This window comes from Miniopterus schreibersii, assembly GCF_964146895.1.
Source record: "Miniopterus schreibersii genome assembly, chromosome: 4".
NCBI lineage: Eukaryota > Metazoa > Chordata > Mammalia > Chiroptera > Miniopteridae > Miniopterus > Miniopterus schreibersii.
Window position 1 is genome coordinate 79,176,327 of NC_138105.1, and position 17,085 is coordinate 79,193,411.

Here is a 17,085-nt window from a genome sequence, read left to right on the forward strand (position 1 = left end):
ACTTTTTCTGGACAGCTGCGCCCGCCCCGGAGTCGGGACCCTGGCGCGAGGCCTTGGGACACTGTAATGCGCAGCAGGACCGAGGACTGGGGCGAGCAGACCGGACACCCGGACGCTGTAAGAGCCCAGCTCGTCAGCTCGCGCGCCAGGGCGCGGCGCGGGCGGGCCGGCGGGACGAGGCGGCCGGGCCCGGGAGGAAGGGGCGGGGCCAGGCGGACGCCGGGCCGCTCCCCCGCCTCTCCCCGCTTCTCTCCGCCCCAGCCCTCGCCTCGCCCCGCCCCTCCGGCCCAGCCCGGCGGCTCCGCCCCCGGGTGACGTCACTGGCCAGGCCAGCGGGCGCCATTTTGAAAGTGGAGTCGCCTGCTCCTGCCGCTGCCGCCGCCGCCGCTGTCGTAGCTGCTGCCGCCGCCGCTGGAGAAAGAGCAAGAGCGGGGAAGCCCCGGAGTGAAATCCACCATCCTGCTGGCTCGTCTGCCCGCCCCTTCTTCCTTCTTCCCCGACCCCCGCCCCCAACCCCCACAGGTGCCATCCGCCGCCATCCACCCTCTCTACCCCCCCATCCCCAGGTGAGGGGGGTGAGTTCAGGAAGCAGAGACCCCGAGGAACCCAGCAGGGTCACCATTTGCAGCGCAACATGGCAGGTAAAGGAGAAATCACCCTCGGCCACTGACAAGGCACCGCTTCCTTTCTCCTCCCTCCATCACCCCCTAGCGACCGCCTGGGCTTCTTGTAGAGCCACGGGGCGCCCCTTGGATTTCGGGAAATTGGTCAAGTGGGGTGGGGTGGGAGTGGGGAGGGTTCTGGTGCGGCGAGTGGTCGCTGTGATATCGAAATGGCTTTTAAAATGAGGGCTGGAACCTTGGCATGGATGGGGGTGGGGTGTGTGCCGGCGAGCTGTGGGGTAAGGCGTGGGTGGGGCGGGGTGGGGGCCAGTGCAGATTTGTCCCTACTGCTTTGGAGCCGGTGTAACCTCCGCCACCTCCTTCCCCGGGCTTTTTGGCGGATCTTTCTTCATGTAATTACTGTTTTCCCCCTTGATGCAAGCCTTCTTGGGTGCTTATACAAATACATTTTGCACTGAGAAGGAAGAGGGCTTTACAAGTTAAAATGCATTGTGATTCTCCCCCCCCCCCCCCCACTGTGGGCACGTATGTTTCTGAGACTATAAACCTGAATTTATTTATTTTTGTCTCAAACCATCTCCTTTTCGTTTCTTACCCTTTACATCCAAAGAGTGCAAGGCCTTGAATCTACAGCAAGTTGCATGAAAAATGTGATTTCAACTTTCCGTTTTGCACGTTAGCTTTTGTGCAGATGTCCTTTTCCCAAAAGGGTTTCAATTGAGTTAGTTAAAATAGTTGTGGAGTTCAGTGATATAAATAGCCAGGAGGAGAGAGATTTAGGTAAAAGCTTGGGAGGGGGGGATGATGCATAGGGAAAAACAGGTTTGAATATTTAGCAAGGAATAGAAGTGAAGGAAGAGAAAGGTAATTGCTTTGAGGATTACTTTTGTACATTTTGGTGTGGCTGATTATCTACCTAGTAGAATCAGTTCTAGATCTAGGTTCACTTTCTCCATAGATCGAGGACATTTCCTCCTCAGTGCTGAGACGTGAAACAAACATTCAAGGACCAAACCAATTTTCCTGGCTTTTTTCAATATTTAGATATATAATTCAACCTTTGAAAAAGTTAACAGGTTGGATTGACTTATGGTTTGCTATAAACAAGTTGCTCTTTGGCCTCGTTGAATAATTAAGTAAAATTAAAATTGTTTTGCACAAGATGACAAATTAGCAAAATTAATTCTTTGCAAGGTCCTTGGGAATCTGAGGGATAAGATGAAGGGAGGCAAAACAAGCTTCCTTTGACAATCTTTTCACCAGCATTCATTTTGGCTTTTTTTTTCTTTGGAGCCAGTGATTTGCTGGTAATTCAGTGCAAGAAATGGTGGTGAGTGTGTTTGCTGTATATGCACTTTGGTGATAGGGTTCTGTATGAATCATTCATTACTCCTCACCCAGGCAGTAATAATGTTCCTGAAGTTTTCTCCTCGGTCGGTGTTTAATTGTAGTTTAACCTTACTGATTCTTCTGCAGGCCTTTTGTACACTTACAGGAAAACTTTAACTTTTGATATTTGCTATTTTTCTGGTAGGTCTTGCTTAAATGTAAGGCTTTTACTTTATTTTGAGGGGAAGGGAAGTTTTGAACACATGTACAGTGTTAATGACAGAACATGGCCTATTAATTTTTCATACCGGGAATCTCTTTTTTTCTAAAGCAATACCAGCTATTGGGGACAGACTTTTTTCCAAATTAGTGCTCAAGGGTGGTGGTTGTGTATGTGGGCAGTACTAGGCTACTAGTATCATGCCAACCATAGATACCATCTCAGTGTTTAGGAGAGTAAACATGAACAGAACTCAGTTTTAATTGGTATGTGTTCTTTTTCCAGGAGCTGGAGGAGGGAATGATATTCAGTGGTGTTTTTCTCAGGTGAAAGGAGCAGTAGATGATGATGTAGCAGAAGGTAAGAAAGCATTTACTAATGCAAATTTCAAATACAGAATCTTCAAAATCTTGATTACTGAAGGATTTCCCTGTAGATGAGTCAGTTATATAAGAACATTTTGTATTGTCCAAGCAATGAAAGAACAGTTTTTTTAAGTCACCTTTCTGGAAAATAGTCTTAAATCTTTCATTCTTTATGCCTCATTATTAATTTTCCCGGAATTAAGTGAAAGGAACAGATGATATATGTAAAATCATCAAAAGAAAAATCCACGATTCGTATGATAAAGGTTTCCTTGCTATGTAAATTCCATGTACAAATAAATGGTGATGCATTTTCATGTTTGTACATTGTTTTTAGATAATTAGATTGAAATAGGTGCCATCAGCTCAGAAGCATCTTGACAGCATCTTGTATTTTTGAGGGAAGCTTTTTAGTTTTTTTTAACTTGCCTACTTGGAGAGTGTGGTGCTGATTGCCATATTCTGTGGAGCAATACTGGCTCAAATAATGCATTTTATTGTCTCAAGGATTAATTTAGGTGGATAAGAAAATGACGGTGCTATGGATATATCAGATGTCTTCTGTGGAGCTTATTCTTGTTAGTTAGAAGCTGGATTTGATTAGTTGAAATAATTAAGTCTTAGTTTTTTCTCCAGATTTGTTTATTAGTGTATTTCAAAAGTTTAAAGTTTTGAAACTTTAGGATTTTGCACTCATTTGAGATGTGGAGGAGACATTATTTCCCAAAAAGTAGTTGCATTATTTTATCATTCAGCAATATTATTTAAAGTTTGAATTTTAATAGTATTCTGTCTTGAATGACAGTAGGAATTTTCCAACAAAACTCAGATAAAGTAAAACATGTACTCTTAAGCCCTGGCCAGGTAGCTCAGTTGGTTAGAGCGTTTTTCCAATATGCCAAGGTTGCAGGTTCTATCCCTGGTCAGGGCACATACAAGAAGCAACCATTGAGTTGCATAAATAAGAGGAATAACAAATCGATGTTTCCCTTTCTCTCTCCCTCCCCCTCCCCTTTTCCCTTCCTCCTTTTTCTTTCTCTAATTATCAATTTAAAAATGTACTTTTAATTTTTTAAAAACTATAATGAAAGTTTATAAATCAGCTTTCTCAAGATTATATTGTCCTTATATTAAGACCCTATTTCTGACTTAGTTTAGAGTACTGTTCTGAGGATTTTTCCATGTTATAGTAGGATAATGGCTTTGTGTTAAGCCAGTAGAATACTTGGATATGCTTATGTCAGTGTCATTTTTAATGCAGTGTCTGATCAGAGTTTGGTGAGTCCTGTGGCGAGCCAACTGGCATACATTGTACTTGTGATACTTTACAGGGCACTCTCACATTTCTTTTGAATCCTCATCTGTTTTTCAGATGAGAAACCAGAACATTAAAGAAGTTAAGAGACTCACTTATGGTCACACAAATGGGGCAGATCAAGGTTTTCTGGTGAAACCTTTTGGTATTAGACTTGTTTAGAGAAACAAATTCTTAAGTTCAAGGGAGGAGTCATGTGTTACTCATTTTGTAACTCCATTACCTGTTGAATGGTAGGCACTCAAATACTGGATCATTAGCTCTGTGCTCTTGTGTAATACCAAGTTATGAAAGTGCTGTATACTTGAAAAACATTCCTTGGTTGATTTATTTCCATTTATTCCTTTTATCAGAGATCTGTTGGGGGCCTCCTGAAATCTGAGCACTGGGGCTACGAGGTGTCTAGAACATAAACCTTGCCCTGAAGGAAGGAGCTCATAGTGTACTTGTTAAATGCTGGGCAGAAAGACCACATGGATGTTTTTTGTTTGCTTGTTTGTTTTTTAAAATAGGAGAAATGTCCAAAATTTATTCCAGAAGTACATAAGGGGGTGCCATAAGAAAATGCAGTTAAGGTTTATATGCTATTTTGGACACTGGAGAAAGGGGGCAGGGCTGGGATTTCAAAGGGAAAATAGGCAATTTACTGGTGGATGAGAGTGAACATGTAAACAGATTCTTGCTGGGCCAATAATACACAGAGGGAAGTGCAATTAACAGGCTTTACCAGATATCTCTCTGTCTGCCACATTCAGTTTATATTATGATGCTAAAGTGATCCTTCCTTTAAGCGGGGTTTTCTATCTGAATTCCTTTAGGCAGGTAAAGGGAGGGTCAAAGTTTCTTTCTGAATTTTTTGTTTCCTAACCAGCCCCAAATCAATACCCCAAAAGGCATATTTTGGGGTGCCGAAACTTTGAATAAAAAGTTTCACATTTCAGAAGCTAAGTTGGTAGGTTGCTCCTTTTTTATTGAACCAGCCATTCGATCCAGAGAATAAGTGAGTTCAGTTAAACCCTTGTTTCTCATTTCATAAGGCATTGGTGCAGATGAGCTCCCAAATTAGGCACATGGGTTTTATTTAATCAGAAGAAATTGGTGATTCCAGACTTACCTAACTGAACCAAATGTTTGTGATCAATTCTCTTCTGCTGAAAGCTTCATTTTGCTACCGATTTATTAAGTATTTTTTCTGAGGTGGTTAAATATTACTTTAACATACAGTATATTCCTAGCATCTTAACATGCTGAGGCTTGGTATGTATGTTTTAATTAAAATATGACTTGTTCTAGTACCTATGTCTATACAAATGTACTAATTATAAGAAGCTCAATTTTCAAATTACACTGCTTTAATTTGAGTATTTTTGCATACTGTACTTTGCATATCACAGTCTATCATGTTTTAGTAAGGGAAGATTTGCTTGTCTGAAATAAAATAAGATAAATACGTTGTCCCCTTTGGTTTATACTAATCTCTAAATAGGTTACATAAAGCTCAACCTTCAGCTTGGTTTGCCTATTTTCTGTTAATGATACATCCTAAGTTCTTTCCCCTCAAAGGCTCCAAATTGTCTTTCCCCTCCTACTTTCAGTTGGCTGTCATAGCATACCATTTTTACTTTGCAATGTTTTAATCCATGCTCATTTTCACCCTAGTACAGGTTCCCAATATCTCTCATCAGGATTGCATTAATTTCCAAAATGATTCCCTGCTTCTTGTGCTGTTTACTTCTAAGTTAACCTTAAATGCAGTCCCAGTGTTACTTCCTCAGAAATCTTCAGTGGTCACTGTATCCATAGGATTATGAATTCCTTTCAGAAATTGCAGCCTAGAGCATGAGACCCTTCACCACTATGGCCTCTACATCTCTCAGTTTATTTGCTAGTATGGTTTACAATCCAGCTAAATAGGATATTGTTCTTCAAGTCCTATACACTTACCTTTGTTTCTTTGTGTTTCGCTGTTTCTCCCCTTGGAATGCCTGACACTCCTCCCACAATTCTTCACTTATCAAAATCCTGTCTATCCTTCAAGTCAGTCCTGGAATCCTGTATCTCCCCTTTTTGGAAATATTTTTAAAATCTTCCTTCATAAGATTTTGTATCTATATATTTAGTACCTCAGACTTCTACTGTGATACTGTAAGTTTAGTGCAGGACTAAATGTATCTTTGTGCCGTATACCAGCCTATATAAAAACTGCTGTGCTTAGAACAAGGCCTGGCACACAGTAGGTGTTCAGTATTTGTTGAGTGAAGGAATACAAATGTTACTATACTGTGATGTTATGGAGGGGGAAGACAATAAGTGAAAGGTAGGGTGGTGAGATCCTTCTGGCCGTCATCAATTTATTTACATGGTAGGCTTTATAACTGGATTGATGAGATGCAGCTGTATAGTAGAAGCCAGGAGACTTTGGGCTTTTATCCTAGTGACAAACTAGATTGTATCACGTTAGATAACCACCCCTCTGGGTTCCAGTATACAATATTTAACCTTAAGATGATAAGACTGGATTAGGTGATTTCTCTTGTTCCTTCTAATCTTGTCTCAAAGATGTCCTGGAAAGAAACAGCCCAACATTATTACTACTAGTAAGTTAAATTGTTGGAGATGTTGGACTCTCTGGGAGCCTTGATTTAAAAATAAGTCTTCCCTTGCCTTCATATTTGTAATCTTAAACTTTCATAGGAAATTATTGTAGAATATGATTTTATTACATGAAGCCTGTTTTTATGAGCCCTCGATCCAAATGCATTATATCTTTTCAACACTTTGCTTACAGTTTCTTTTTGGTAGGATTTAGAGGTTTATGGGCGGTTCTCAGAAAAATAACTTTCAATGGTAGAGTGGAAATACTCCTCAAATAAGGACATAAATAAAATTTTGAGAAACAAATGATTTTTGGGGTTTCACATAACATTTAATGGTTTTGAATCCATTTTATATGTAATGCTATATGTTTTTAAGTGTAGAATGCATGTTAGATTTAGGCACTAGGGTTAATTAGTAGGAAAAAATGGTAGAACCCTGTTTGCAGATTTCAAATATCCGCACATTAGCTATTATCTAAGACTTAATGACCCATAGCCATGGTCTTATTTAACATTTTTGCTGTGTATCCCATGTGATGCTCTTCCTTTTTTTTAACACTAGCATTACCACTGATAGAAGTCTAGTATTTAATGCAGTGTAAATTTGCCCATAAAATAACATGAATGACCATATTTATCTTGTATCAGGCAGTATCCTTGTTTTCTTTTTAAGATATTAAACTTTTTATTCCTTTATTGATAAAAATATGAAAGATAATGGATTTGAAAGAGTAGTAGCTGACATTTTGTCTCAGGTTATTAAAATAAACAAAACCAAATATTAAACTTAGTTATTTCTTAATACTCTCTTCTAGTGAACTAAAGTTTAAAATCCTTGAAAATTGTGGAGTAAGCAAAATGATGAAAGGTTCTTTGAAGCAAAGAATTTATTTTATTAGTAAAAAGATTCCCGTATATTACTTATTTGCATTCATACATTGCTTAGTTGAGTTGAGTTGCAGGAAGAAAGGTAAACTATATTTTAAGTTTCTTATGCTAATAAATAGGAAAGTTGGAGGGTTGGAGATAGAAATTATTAGATGTTTTTGTTAATGTCCTCAACAATAATCTTTCTCTTCTCCTCGGTGGTAATGGAAATTATAATGGAGTATTCTAGGGTCAGCAAGTTGCTTTCTTAGTAGAAGGAAAGAGAAGTAAAAGCCTGGTAATATGTAAATTATATTTCTTATAGATAATTGGAATTTAATTGTTACCACTATATAGTCATTATCAGGAAGAGATGGCATGGCCATCTTAATTACAGCAGCCAGCATTTATTCAGTGCTTAACTAGGTATTGTTTTAGCTGTCATATACAGGATGTTCCAAAAATGTATACACTACTAAAAGCTGATAGCTCAGTTGATGTTTCTTTTCATATTTAATCCATTGGAATTAATAATTATTCAAAGTATGTATACATTCTTGGGGGACACCCTATATATTCACTAATCTTGACAAAAACTCCATGTAATAAGTAGACACTGTTGTTTTTCTTTTTTCTTCCCTCCTCACCCTCTTTAATTCTCACCTGAGAATATGTTTAGAGAGAGGAAGGGAGAAAGAAAAACTTCCATCAGTTGCCTCCTGTGTGAGCCCAGACCCTGGATTGAACCCAAGACCTTTGGTGTACGGGGACTGCGTTCCAATCAAGCCACCTGGCCAAGGCAACACTGTTGTTTTTCCATATTATAGATGAGAAACGGGCCTGGGAAGGTTCATTTATTAATTGTGTGTACTTCAGCAGGTGGTGGAGCTGGGATTATTACCTCAAACCTTTTACTTTCCCTAAGGTAATTTTATTTATTTCAAAACTTGAACTATTTCTTTTAGTTCAGGTGAAGGTGTTTGAGGTTGGTTTGAATGTGACTTGCTTATAACAGTTTGTTTATAGTGCTTAGTAGATTATTGTTATTTTGAAATAATTGAATCCAATTTGGAGGCCTGCATTTTCTGTTCATGGAATTTTTTAGCTAGAATGTGCTATAAATGGGTTATAAGGGCTTTGTGAATCTTCTGAAGATGTAAAATTGTATTATGTGTGTTTGTACGTATGTGCACTTTATGGTTAGAGAGGGCCCATAATCATTGTTAAAACAGCTATCATTTATTGCATTTCAAAGTATGGTCTCGGTGACCCTTCAATTCTTTCAAAAGGCTTATGAAGTCGAAACTATTTTCATAATAATAAAAATGAACTTGCACCAATGGTACAAAAGCAATGTGGGTAAATCTGCTAGCACCTTAACATGAATCAAGGCTTTGGCACCAAATAATACCTATAAGTAGTCATGGTCATCTTCCATCAACCATGTACCAGCAGTTAAAAAAAATGCCAATTTTACTTAAGAATGTCCTGGATGAAACAGTAAAAGTTATTAATTTTGTTAAATTTTGACTGGAGTACACATCCATTTTTGTGTGACAAAATAGAAGTATGCTTAAAGCACTTCTTCCACAGATCAGAGTACAGTGCTTTTCTGGAGAAAAAGCATTGATGTACATAATTATTATTTGAGTTTCAAGTTGAATTATCTGCTCTTTTCTTTGAACATTATTTTTACTAGTAGGAACCGCCAAAAAGCTGGCTATTGAGACTTGGCTGTTCGGCATACATTTTCTCAAATGAACAGTGAATCATTTGCCTCAATGGACAGTATTTGTTGCCCATGATAAATTTCGAGCTTTTAAGCAAAAATTAGAATTTTAGAAATTGATATCTGCTATCCTGAGCTTGATAACTTCCCAGTACCTAAAGATTTTTCAGTAATGATATTAATGGCTGCAATTTTTTGATATTGTAAGTGAAGTGTGTCAGCATTTGGAAGATCTGTGTAACTGAATTGGTATTTTACAAATGACCAATGCCTGTGATGTTTAAACATCATGCATAAGTAAAAGTGCAAGATAGAACATTGGATTTTGATGTAACAGACAACTAATAGGGTTTCAGAGTCCACAAACCTTTAAGAAACTACCACATGTCGAGTTGTGGTGTAATATCAGATATATTCGTAGCTACTTGCAAAGCCTATTAAAATACTCCTCCCTTTCCAACTATATACCTGAGTGAGGCTGGATTTTCTTCATATATTTAACCAACACAAGGATAGTATGCTGAATGCAGAAGCAATTAAGAGAATCTAGGCACCTTCTGTTAAATCAGACATTATTAGAGAAACTTGCAGCAATGTAAAATGCCATTTTTCTCACTAATTTGTTTTGCGGGGAGCAAGTTATTTTTAATGAATTTGTTAATGTGTAAGGCTTATTACTATTTTTAAATGAATAAATGTTTTAAAGTTTAAAGGTCTTTGGGGTTCTCAGATTTTAATAAATGTAAGGGAAGTCTTTCCATGCAGAAATATCTGACAACTGTTGGTTTAGCCTGTTAATAGATTTCATTGTACTTATGCATTAAAAGACTCATGAACCTCAAGATAAGTGATCAGAATAGTGTGCTACTTTTGTGCATGAATGTCTTAAAGCTTTCCTATCACTCGAGACTGTTTTAGCCTACTCCCTTGCTGTTCTTTAGATACCAAATTAGATGTGCCTTAAACTCTTTCATCTGGTGATCTTGGTGAAGGAAGCATATCTCCATATGTTTTTAAATTTACTGTCCCTTAGATTAAATACTAGTACATATTTGCCAAAATACTTTAGCTCTAAAAGTTTTTTAGGGCATTTTCCACTCTGCTCAGGTCCAGCTATCATTAATAGTTAATGTAGGGATTGCTGCATTCCTCAGAGCCTCATCTAGTGCCATTTCTGGGTTGGTCATTAGAAAAGAGTTGGTGCCCTTGACATTGTGTTTTGAGCCCAACATGTTGCAGTTTGATGTGTTGTTGTTTTTCCTGAAAGGCATAAAATTTGCATGATAACTTTCTATTTCCCAACTCTTTTAACTACTAAAGGGAGGACAAAGAGAAGGAACAGTATTTTTCTTTAAATTCTCCTTAAAGTACAACATAATTCTGTTTTAAAATAGTTGCCGAATTTCCCATTCTAAGAATGCAGTATCAACTATTTATTGCTTGGTATTTTCAGTATTTTTGTGGCTATTTTCTGCCCTTAAAAAAATTTGTTGATGTAGGACTTCTAAAACTTGATGTACTAATTTTCTCCCCATGTTCAAATATTGGGTTTATTTTAAGCTAATTTTTTATTAATATGAGTTATTTTTAGTTAACATTAGCAGTGGTTGATTAAAATGTCATCTAGATCTTTGCTTGTGGCATATGTGGAATCCTTGACAAATCATTATTGAATGCTTCTATATACCATGATATCAAAGGTTATATACTCCCTTAATTGTAGTTTCTATTGGTTGACTTCCTTGAATGTTCAAATGTCAACTGGGATTTTTCTCTTCTGAAGTTTTTGAATGATCTCCTTTATCCAGGTAAAGGGCAATCGTGGACCAACCAATGACTGTTTAAGAACCTCAGCTTTAATGCAAAATTTTGCCTGTGGTTATATGCCTACTGAAATTTGGAGGCGTCAAGAATATTTTCACATGGTAATGATAATTTTTAGTCTATTAAGGTGTTATTATTTTTTTTTTTTAGGAATTCTCTTAGTACTTATTATTGTTTATTAATTTTTTAAAAATATGTTTTTATTGATTTTAGAGAAAGGAAGGGAGGGGGAGAGAGATAGGGAGAGAGAAACATCCATGTGAGAGCAAAACATTGATTGACTGCCTCATGCATGCCCCACACCAGGGATCAAGCCTGAAACCTGGGCCTGTGCCCTGACTAGGAATCCAACCAGCAACCTTTTGGTGCACAGGATGACTCCCAACCAACTGAGCCACACTGGCAGGGCCTCTTAGTACTTCTTTATCCTGATATACTATTAGAGGGATCAATCTTCTCTAAGATACTGGCTTTGACCGCTTTAGTGGATTCCCTTTGTAATTTTTTTTTTTAATTAAAAACTACTGTCACTTTAACCATAGGTAGACATTAGAAGAATAAATTGGATTTTGAACCAATTGCTCATTTTTAATTTCATTTAGAAAGAATCTAAATTCTTCTTCAGTAGTCTGTATTAAGAGAGAAACCAAAGTAGGTAACAGGGATTTGTAGGAAATTTTAAAACATTTTCTAAAGATTTAGAATTTGCCATTGTAGAGTTTCAAGTCTGCTCTGTGTAAAAGTAGAAATAGAACCTTTTTACTCTTACCCCTTTTTCCATCTTCCCACAGGTAACAATTTTATGGGCCTAGAGTAGATATGTTTCTAAGATTGCATAAGAAGAATTTTTAATGTTTTCTATTGGCTGATAGACTGGGAAGGCTCTATTTCAAGATACATAGGCTGTTGTAGGCAGTAAATAGTTCTTGTGAAATTCCTTACTTAGGGATGCAGCATGCAAAATGGTTATTACAGAAATTGATAGTAGAGATGGGATTGCACCTAGGTTTTTTTCCCTTTGACATAAAAAGAGAATTATTTTTTTCTACCAGCAGAACCAATTCTTCAAGTGAAATACTTTTTAGCTCCCTAATATTTTAATGCATTTTTTATTGTAAAAAACACTTGACATAAAGTTTACTGTCTTAGTCAGTTACAGTTCAGTGGTAACTATATTCACATTGTTGTAAAAGAGATCTCTAGAACTTTCTCATCTTGTAAAACTGGAACTGGACCCATTAAATCCCTCCCCATTCTGCCCTCCTCTGGGCCCTTGGTTCCCACCATTTTGCTTTCTGTTTCTGTGAATTAGATACCTCATGTGCAAGTGGAATCTTATAGTATTTGTCTTTTTGTGATTGGATTTCATATCCTCAAGACTTATCCATGTTGTAGCATGAGACAAGACTTCCTTTTTAAGATTGTATGTATATACTGTATTTTGTTTATCTCATCATCTGTTGATGGACCTTTAGGTTGCTTCCATGTCTAAGTTATTGTGTGCTCTTTGTCTTTTTATATATAGCTCGGGTTCTGTGAGAAGGAACAGCTAAAAAGTACTTCCTATAAGTGATTAGAGGTAGACAGAAAGAGCCCTCGGCAGATTATGAAAGTATATTAGAGGATATTAAAGAACACAGATTGGTACCACTGTGAGACAAATCTATTACCCTAGATTAACAGTTTGAAAACTAGAACTGGATTACTTTTAGACTATTCCAGGGAAAAATTAGGCAAAATCCAAGTTTTTGACTGAAGCTTCACCTCACTGGTTTTGCAGTTTCTGGTTTAAAAAATAGAAAATCCCATAGGTTTTATAATTCACTTTTCCTTACTGTAAAACACTATATTACCAGTGAAGACAGCCAGTATGTTGTTTAATGTGTGTTTTAATTAAGCAAAGTCCAGCATTATAGGAAAATTTGATAACTGCATTGCATTTCTTTGTAATGAAATTGTTGATAAGGAATGATCAAGGTTGCATTTCTTAAAATAGCCTTTGAGGTGGACATTATTGTCATTTTGTAAACGAGGACACTGAAGCTCAAAGAAGTTGAGCATTGTTAACTTACGATTATGAGTTAGTAAAACTATATTCTGTCCTCTCTTTAGGCTCCCATGATGCTTCTATATGGTTAAATTTTCAAAAATACTGTTTCATTAAATCTAAATTTCTGGTTCTTACAGGGAGGGGGTAGAACTAATGCAAGGCCTTAGTTATTCATCTACAAGTCAACAAGTGTATTTTGAGTGCCTAGCACTGTGGAGAATGTGAAGGAAATAGACATGGTTCCTTCATTTTAGGGGTATTAAGAAGGTCAATTTTATTAAAATTAAGCATTTTCCATAACACTTTGTGGCTTTCGGTTACTCTGTTCATGTTACTAGGAGATCCTTGGCTAATCTCATGCAAAAATTTTACAGTTAATGCCAGAATGTGAATAGTAAATTATTTTCTTTTTTCCAAGTTGATATTGAGATGATGCTGTAGAGGGTTAAATGAAAGAATCACATATACTTCAGGTCTTTCTAAAACATAATCATGCGTTTCAGTGGTTTTAAATGATTATCAGTTGAATTTATTGGTGAATATTACTGGAGATTTCTATAGGTAAATGTGGTATCTTACAAGTCTTTTTCTCCCTTTCCTCTGTATGCTATGTTTTGAAACCTTTGTTTTTAGTTTTGCAGTTCCTTAAAAAGTTAAACATAAATTTACCATATAACACATCAATTCTACTTCTGGATATATAAGAGAATTGAAAACATGTATTCACAAAAACTTGTACACAAAAGTTTACAGCAATATTATTTGTAATAGCCAAAAAGTGGAAACAAACCAAATGTCTGGCAGCTGATGATGTATTTTAAAAAAGGTTATGCAGACCTGGCTGGTGTTGCTCAGTGGTTGGAGCATCGGCCTGCACACTGAAGGGCCTCTGTTAGATTCCCAGTCAAGGGCATGTACCTGGGTTGCAGGATCCATCCCCAGCCCCAGTTTGGGTGTGTGCAGGTGTCAACCAATTGATGTGTGTCTTTCTCACACTGATGTTTCTCCCTCCCTCCTTCCCTCCCTCCCACACTCTCAAGAAATCAATGGAAATAATATTCTCGGGTGAGGATTAACAACAACAAAGAAAGGTGGTGTTTTCATGTAATGGAATATTATGCAAAGAAAAGAATGAAGCTCTGATACACTCTGCAACATAGATGAACTTTTAAAACAGTATGCGGAGTGAAGAAGGCAGTCACAAAGGCCACATATTATATGATTCCATTTATATGAAATGCCCAGAATAGGCAAATCCATTGAGATAGAAAGTAGATTAAGTGGTTGCTAGGGATGGTGAGAGGCCTGGAGTAAGAGCAGTGACTGCCAGCGTTTATATTTCTTTAGGGGGTAGTAAAAATGTTCTGGAATTAGATAGTGAGGATGGTCGCACAATTCTGTGAATATAGTAGTAAAAACCATTCATTATACACTGAATTTGAAAAAAAGATAGTAAATAATCTAAAAAAATAAACAGCAGAGACAAGGTAGGATTTCATTCTTAGAGTTTGTAGAGCCAATAAAATCTTGGTACTTACAAAAGAAAAAGCTTTCATTTCTCAGTATTTCCATCTCATTGACAGAATATATCTCCATCTGATTTTCTCCACTGTATTAACCAAATACAGTTTGCACATCCTTTTTACAAACCAAATATAAGGCAGTTATTTTTGTATTTTACTACTAGGATTAGATATACACATACATACACAGAGATGCAGTGGTAATCAAAACAGTACAAGAGATGTACAGTGAAAGTATATCTCCCTCTTACCATTCTCCCAGGTTCTATGTCTCCAGAGGTATTGTCACAAAGTTCTTGTTTCAGAAGTATTTCATACTTACATGTTTTACTTAACCAGAGCTTGTTCATCATTTCATATTTGAAAATATATTCCAAAAATCCATTATAGGCAGGGTCTGTAGGCTCTGTCATAGAGAGGATCTGGTGAATTACCCAAGTAGCTACCATTTTCTTTTAACTGGCCTGTGATTTTTATAGCTTCAATCTGAGTAGTTGCTGAGAAGGTTGTAAACGTTTGGGGTGTGCATCTAGATATGCAATTAATGGATTCTAAATAAAGCTAAGTAAAAGAGTAATTAATATATAACATATCCAAGTCTTTAAAAATAATAATTTGGGTTCATCGATGCCTGGAGTTTGTATCTTACCTCTTATTAAATTAGACTTTGAACCTTCTCCAGTTGAATCTTATTGTTTATAATCGTATCTGAAATGACCAGGTCTTTTTGGTAATTATTTAATTAGGACTATACTAGCCATTATAGAGTAAGTTAGGTCCTAAAGACCTAATGCTTCTTTTTTTCCCTAATGTATATTTTTCACTCTTCAGTAAACATTAGGTCCTTTTGTTCACATGCTCACATGTCCACTGTCTTCAATTCTCAACCAGATTTCTTGGGAATTTTATTAATGTTGTTTAAAATGCCAAAATGTCATGATTTGTATACTCACGTTGATGAGAATACAGCTTCATTAAATTGTTGCTATGCAATGATTTGTTAATGTAAAGAATTTTAATTCTTTAAGGAAAAGTAACTTTCTGAATATAAACATAAGATACTGATATACTTTATTTTTTTAATGTATCTTTACTGATTTTAGAGAGAGAGGAGGGGAGAGGGAAAGAGAGAGTTGAAACATCAATGATGAAAGAATCATCACTGATCAGCTGCCTCCTGCTTGCCCCAACTGGGGATGGAGCCTGCAACCCGGGCATGTGCCCTGGCCAAGAATCAAACCAGGATCTCCTGGATCCTAAGTCGATGCTCAACCGCTGAGCCACGCCCAGCCGGGCTGTCTGATACACTTTAAAAGTAAGTGCTCAAGAAAATGCTTTACATGCACTATCTCATTTAATCTCAACCAGCCTCAGGATAGGTATTATTATTTTCATTTTATAGACAGTGAAATCAAGGATTAAAGTAATTTGGCCAAGGTCATACAGTTGGTAAGGGTGGGGAACCAGGGGCTGAACCTTAGTTCTTCTGACTTAAAAACCACAAGTAAATGAAAAAAATAAAATTACATATAATCTTACCATTTTTAGATAACATCTGTTAAAATTTTGGCATAGCTCTTTCCAGATTACAGTCCTTTTCCTCCTGTGAATACATATTTTCAAAATTGGCATTATATATATAGTTTTGTATTATGCTTTTTCCCCCCAGTAACATGTAAGATAAATAGTTGTATGATATTTAATTGGATGTCTAGTGTATTTAATTTGGACATTTATGTTGGTTTTTGCTGTTATAAATTTATGATGGACATCCTTGTGAGAATCTTTTTATTACTTTAGGGTATATTTCTAGAAGTGAAATTCCTGATCCAGAAGTGTGATACGTATTTTTTTAATGGCTTATTGTATGTATTACCAGATTACCTTAGAAAGTTGGTGTTGGCTTTCATTTTTTCTCCATCAATAAATGAGAGTGCCCATTTCCTGATTTGTTGACAATATCTGGCACAATATTACCATTCAGAAAAACCTTTTCCACCTATTTATTTGAGTGTGTTTAAGTGTGTAGGTACTGTTCATGTTCTCTGTTGTGCTCTTTGGGGATGCTTTTCTTTTTTATTCATTTGTAATAGCAAACCTGAGGAAAGTTGTATGGAAGCTTAAAGAAGAAATAATTTGGAAGCCAAAATAGATGCAAAGGTTTTCTAAATAAAGTGATTTTTTTTGTTTTTGACAGGCTAAGGAAGGCAGAGGGTAAGGAAACATTTGAGAACTACAATGTGTTCTTATCCGTAAATAAGGATAATTAATGGTGCTTGTCTTGTTATTCAGAGGATTGAATGTCCGTGAGTGCTTAGTTTTAGCACATAATAATCACTCCAGAAATTTTGTTGATGCAGTTAGTTACTTAATTCATGAATAACAGGAATAACAGATTAACAATGAACAGAACAGTGAAAGTCTTTTCAATTCCACAAGATCAGCTATTTGTCTTGAGACTTTGAGAAGGTTATAGCCACTTGCTTGCAATAAGTGTATGTTGCATTAATGAAAACAACTTTAGCTTGGTTGAGTTAGGAGTTTGGGAAATCCAAAGAGAGAAGTAAAAAGATTAGTTTTATCAGAATTGGAGTTAGGCTGGGGTCTTGCATTTTGACTATTAAATTTAACTAATTTAAAATT

At 36.8% G+C, this 17,085-nt stretch overlaps 1 protein-coding gene across 1 annotated transcript in view; it reads left to right on the forward strand.

Annotated features, from left to right (window-relative positions):
- The first annotated feature begins 326 nt into the window (after window positions 1-326).
- The window catches only part of PPP2R2A (protein phosphatase 2 regulatory subunit Balpha), a 64,409-nt gene continuing 47,650 nt past the window's right edge, over window positions 327-17,085 (forward strand). The window contains exons 1-2 of the mRNA XM_081136372.1: window positions 327-641; window positions 2,458-2,532. Of these exons, the coding sequence (XP_080992498.1) occupies window positions 635-641; window positions 2,458-2,532 (82 nt within the window). The 5' untranslated portion in view covers window positions 327-634. The remainder of the gene's footprint in view (window positions 642-2,457; window positions 2,533-17,085) is intronic.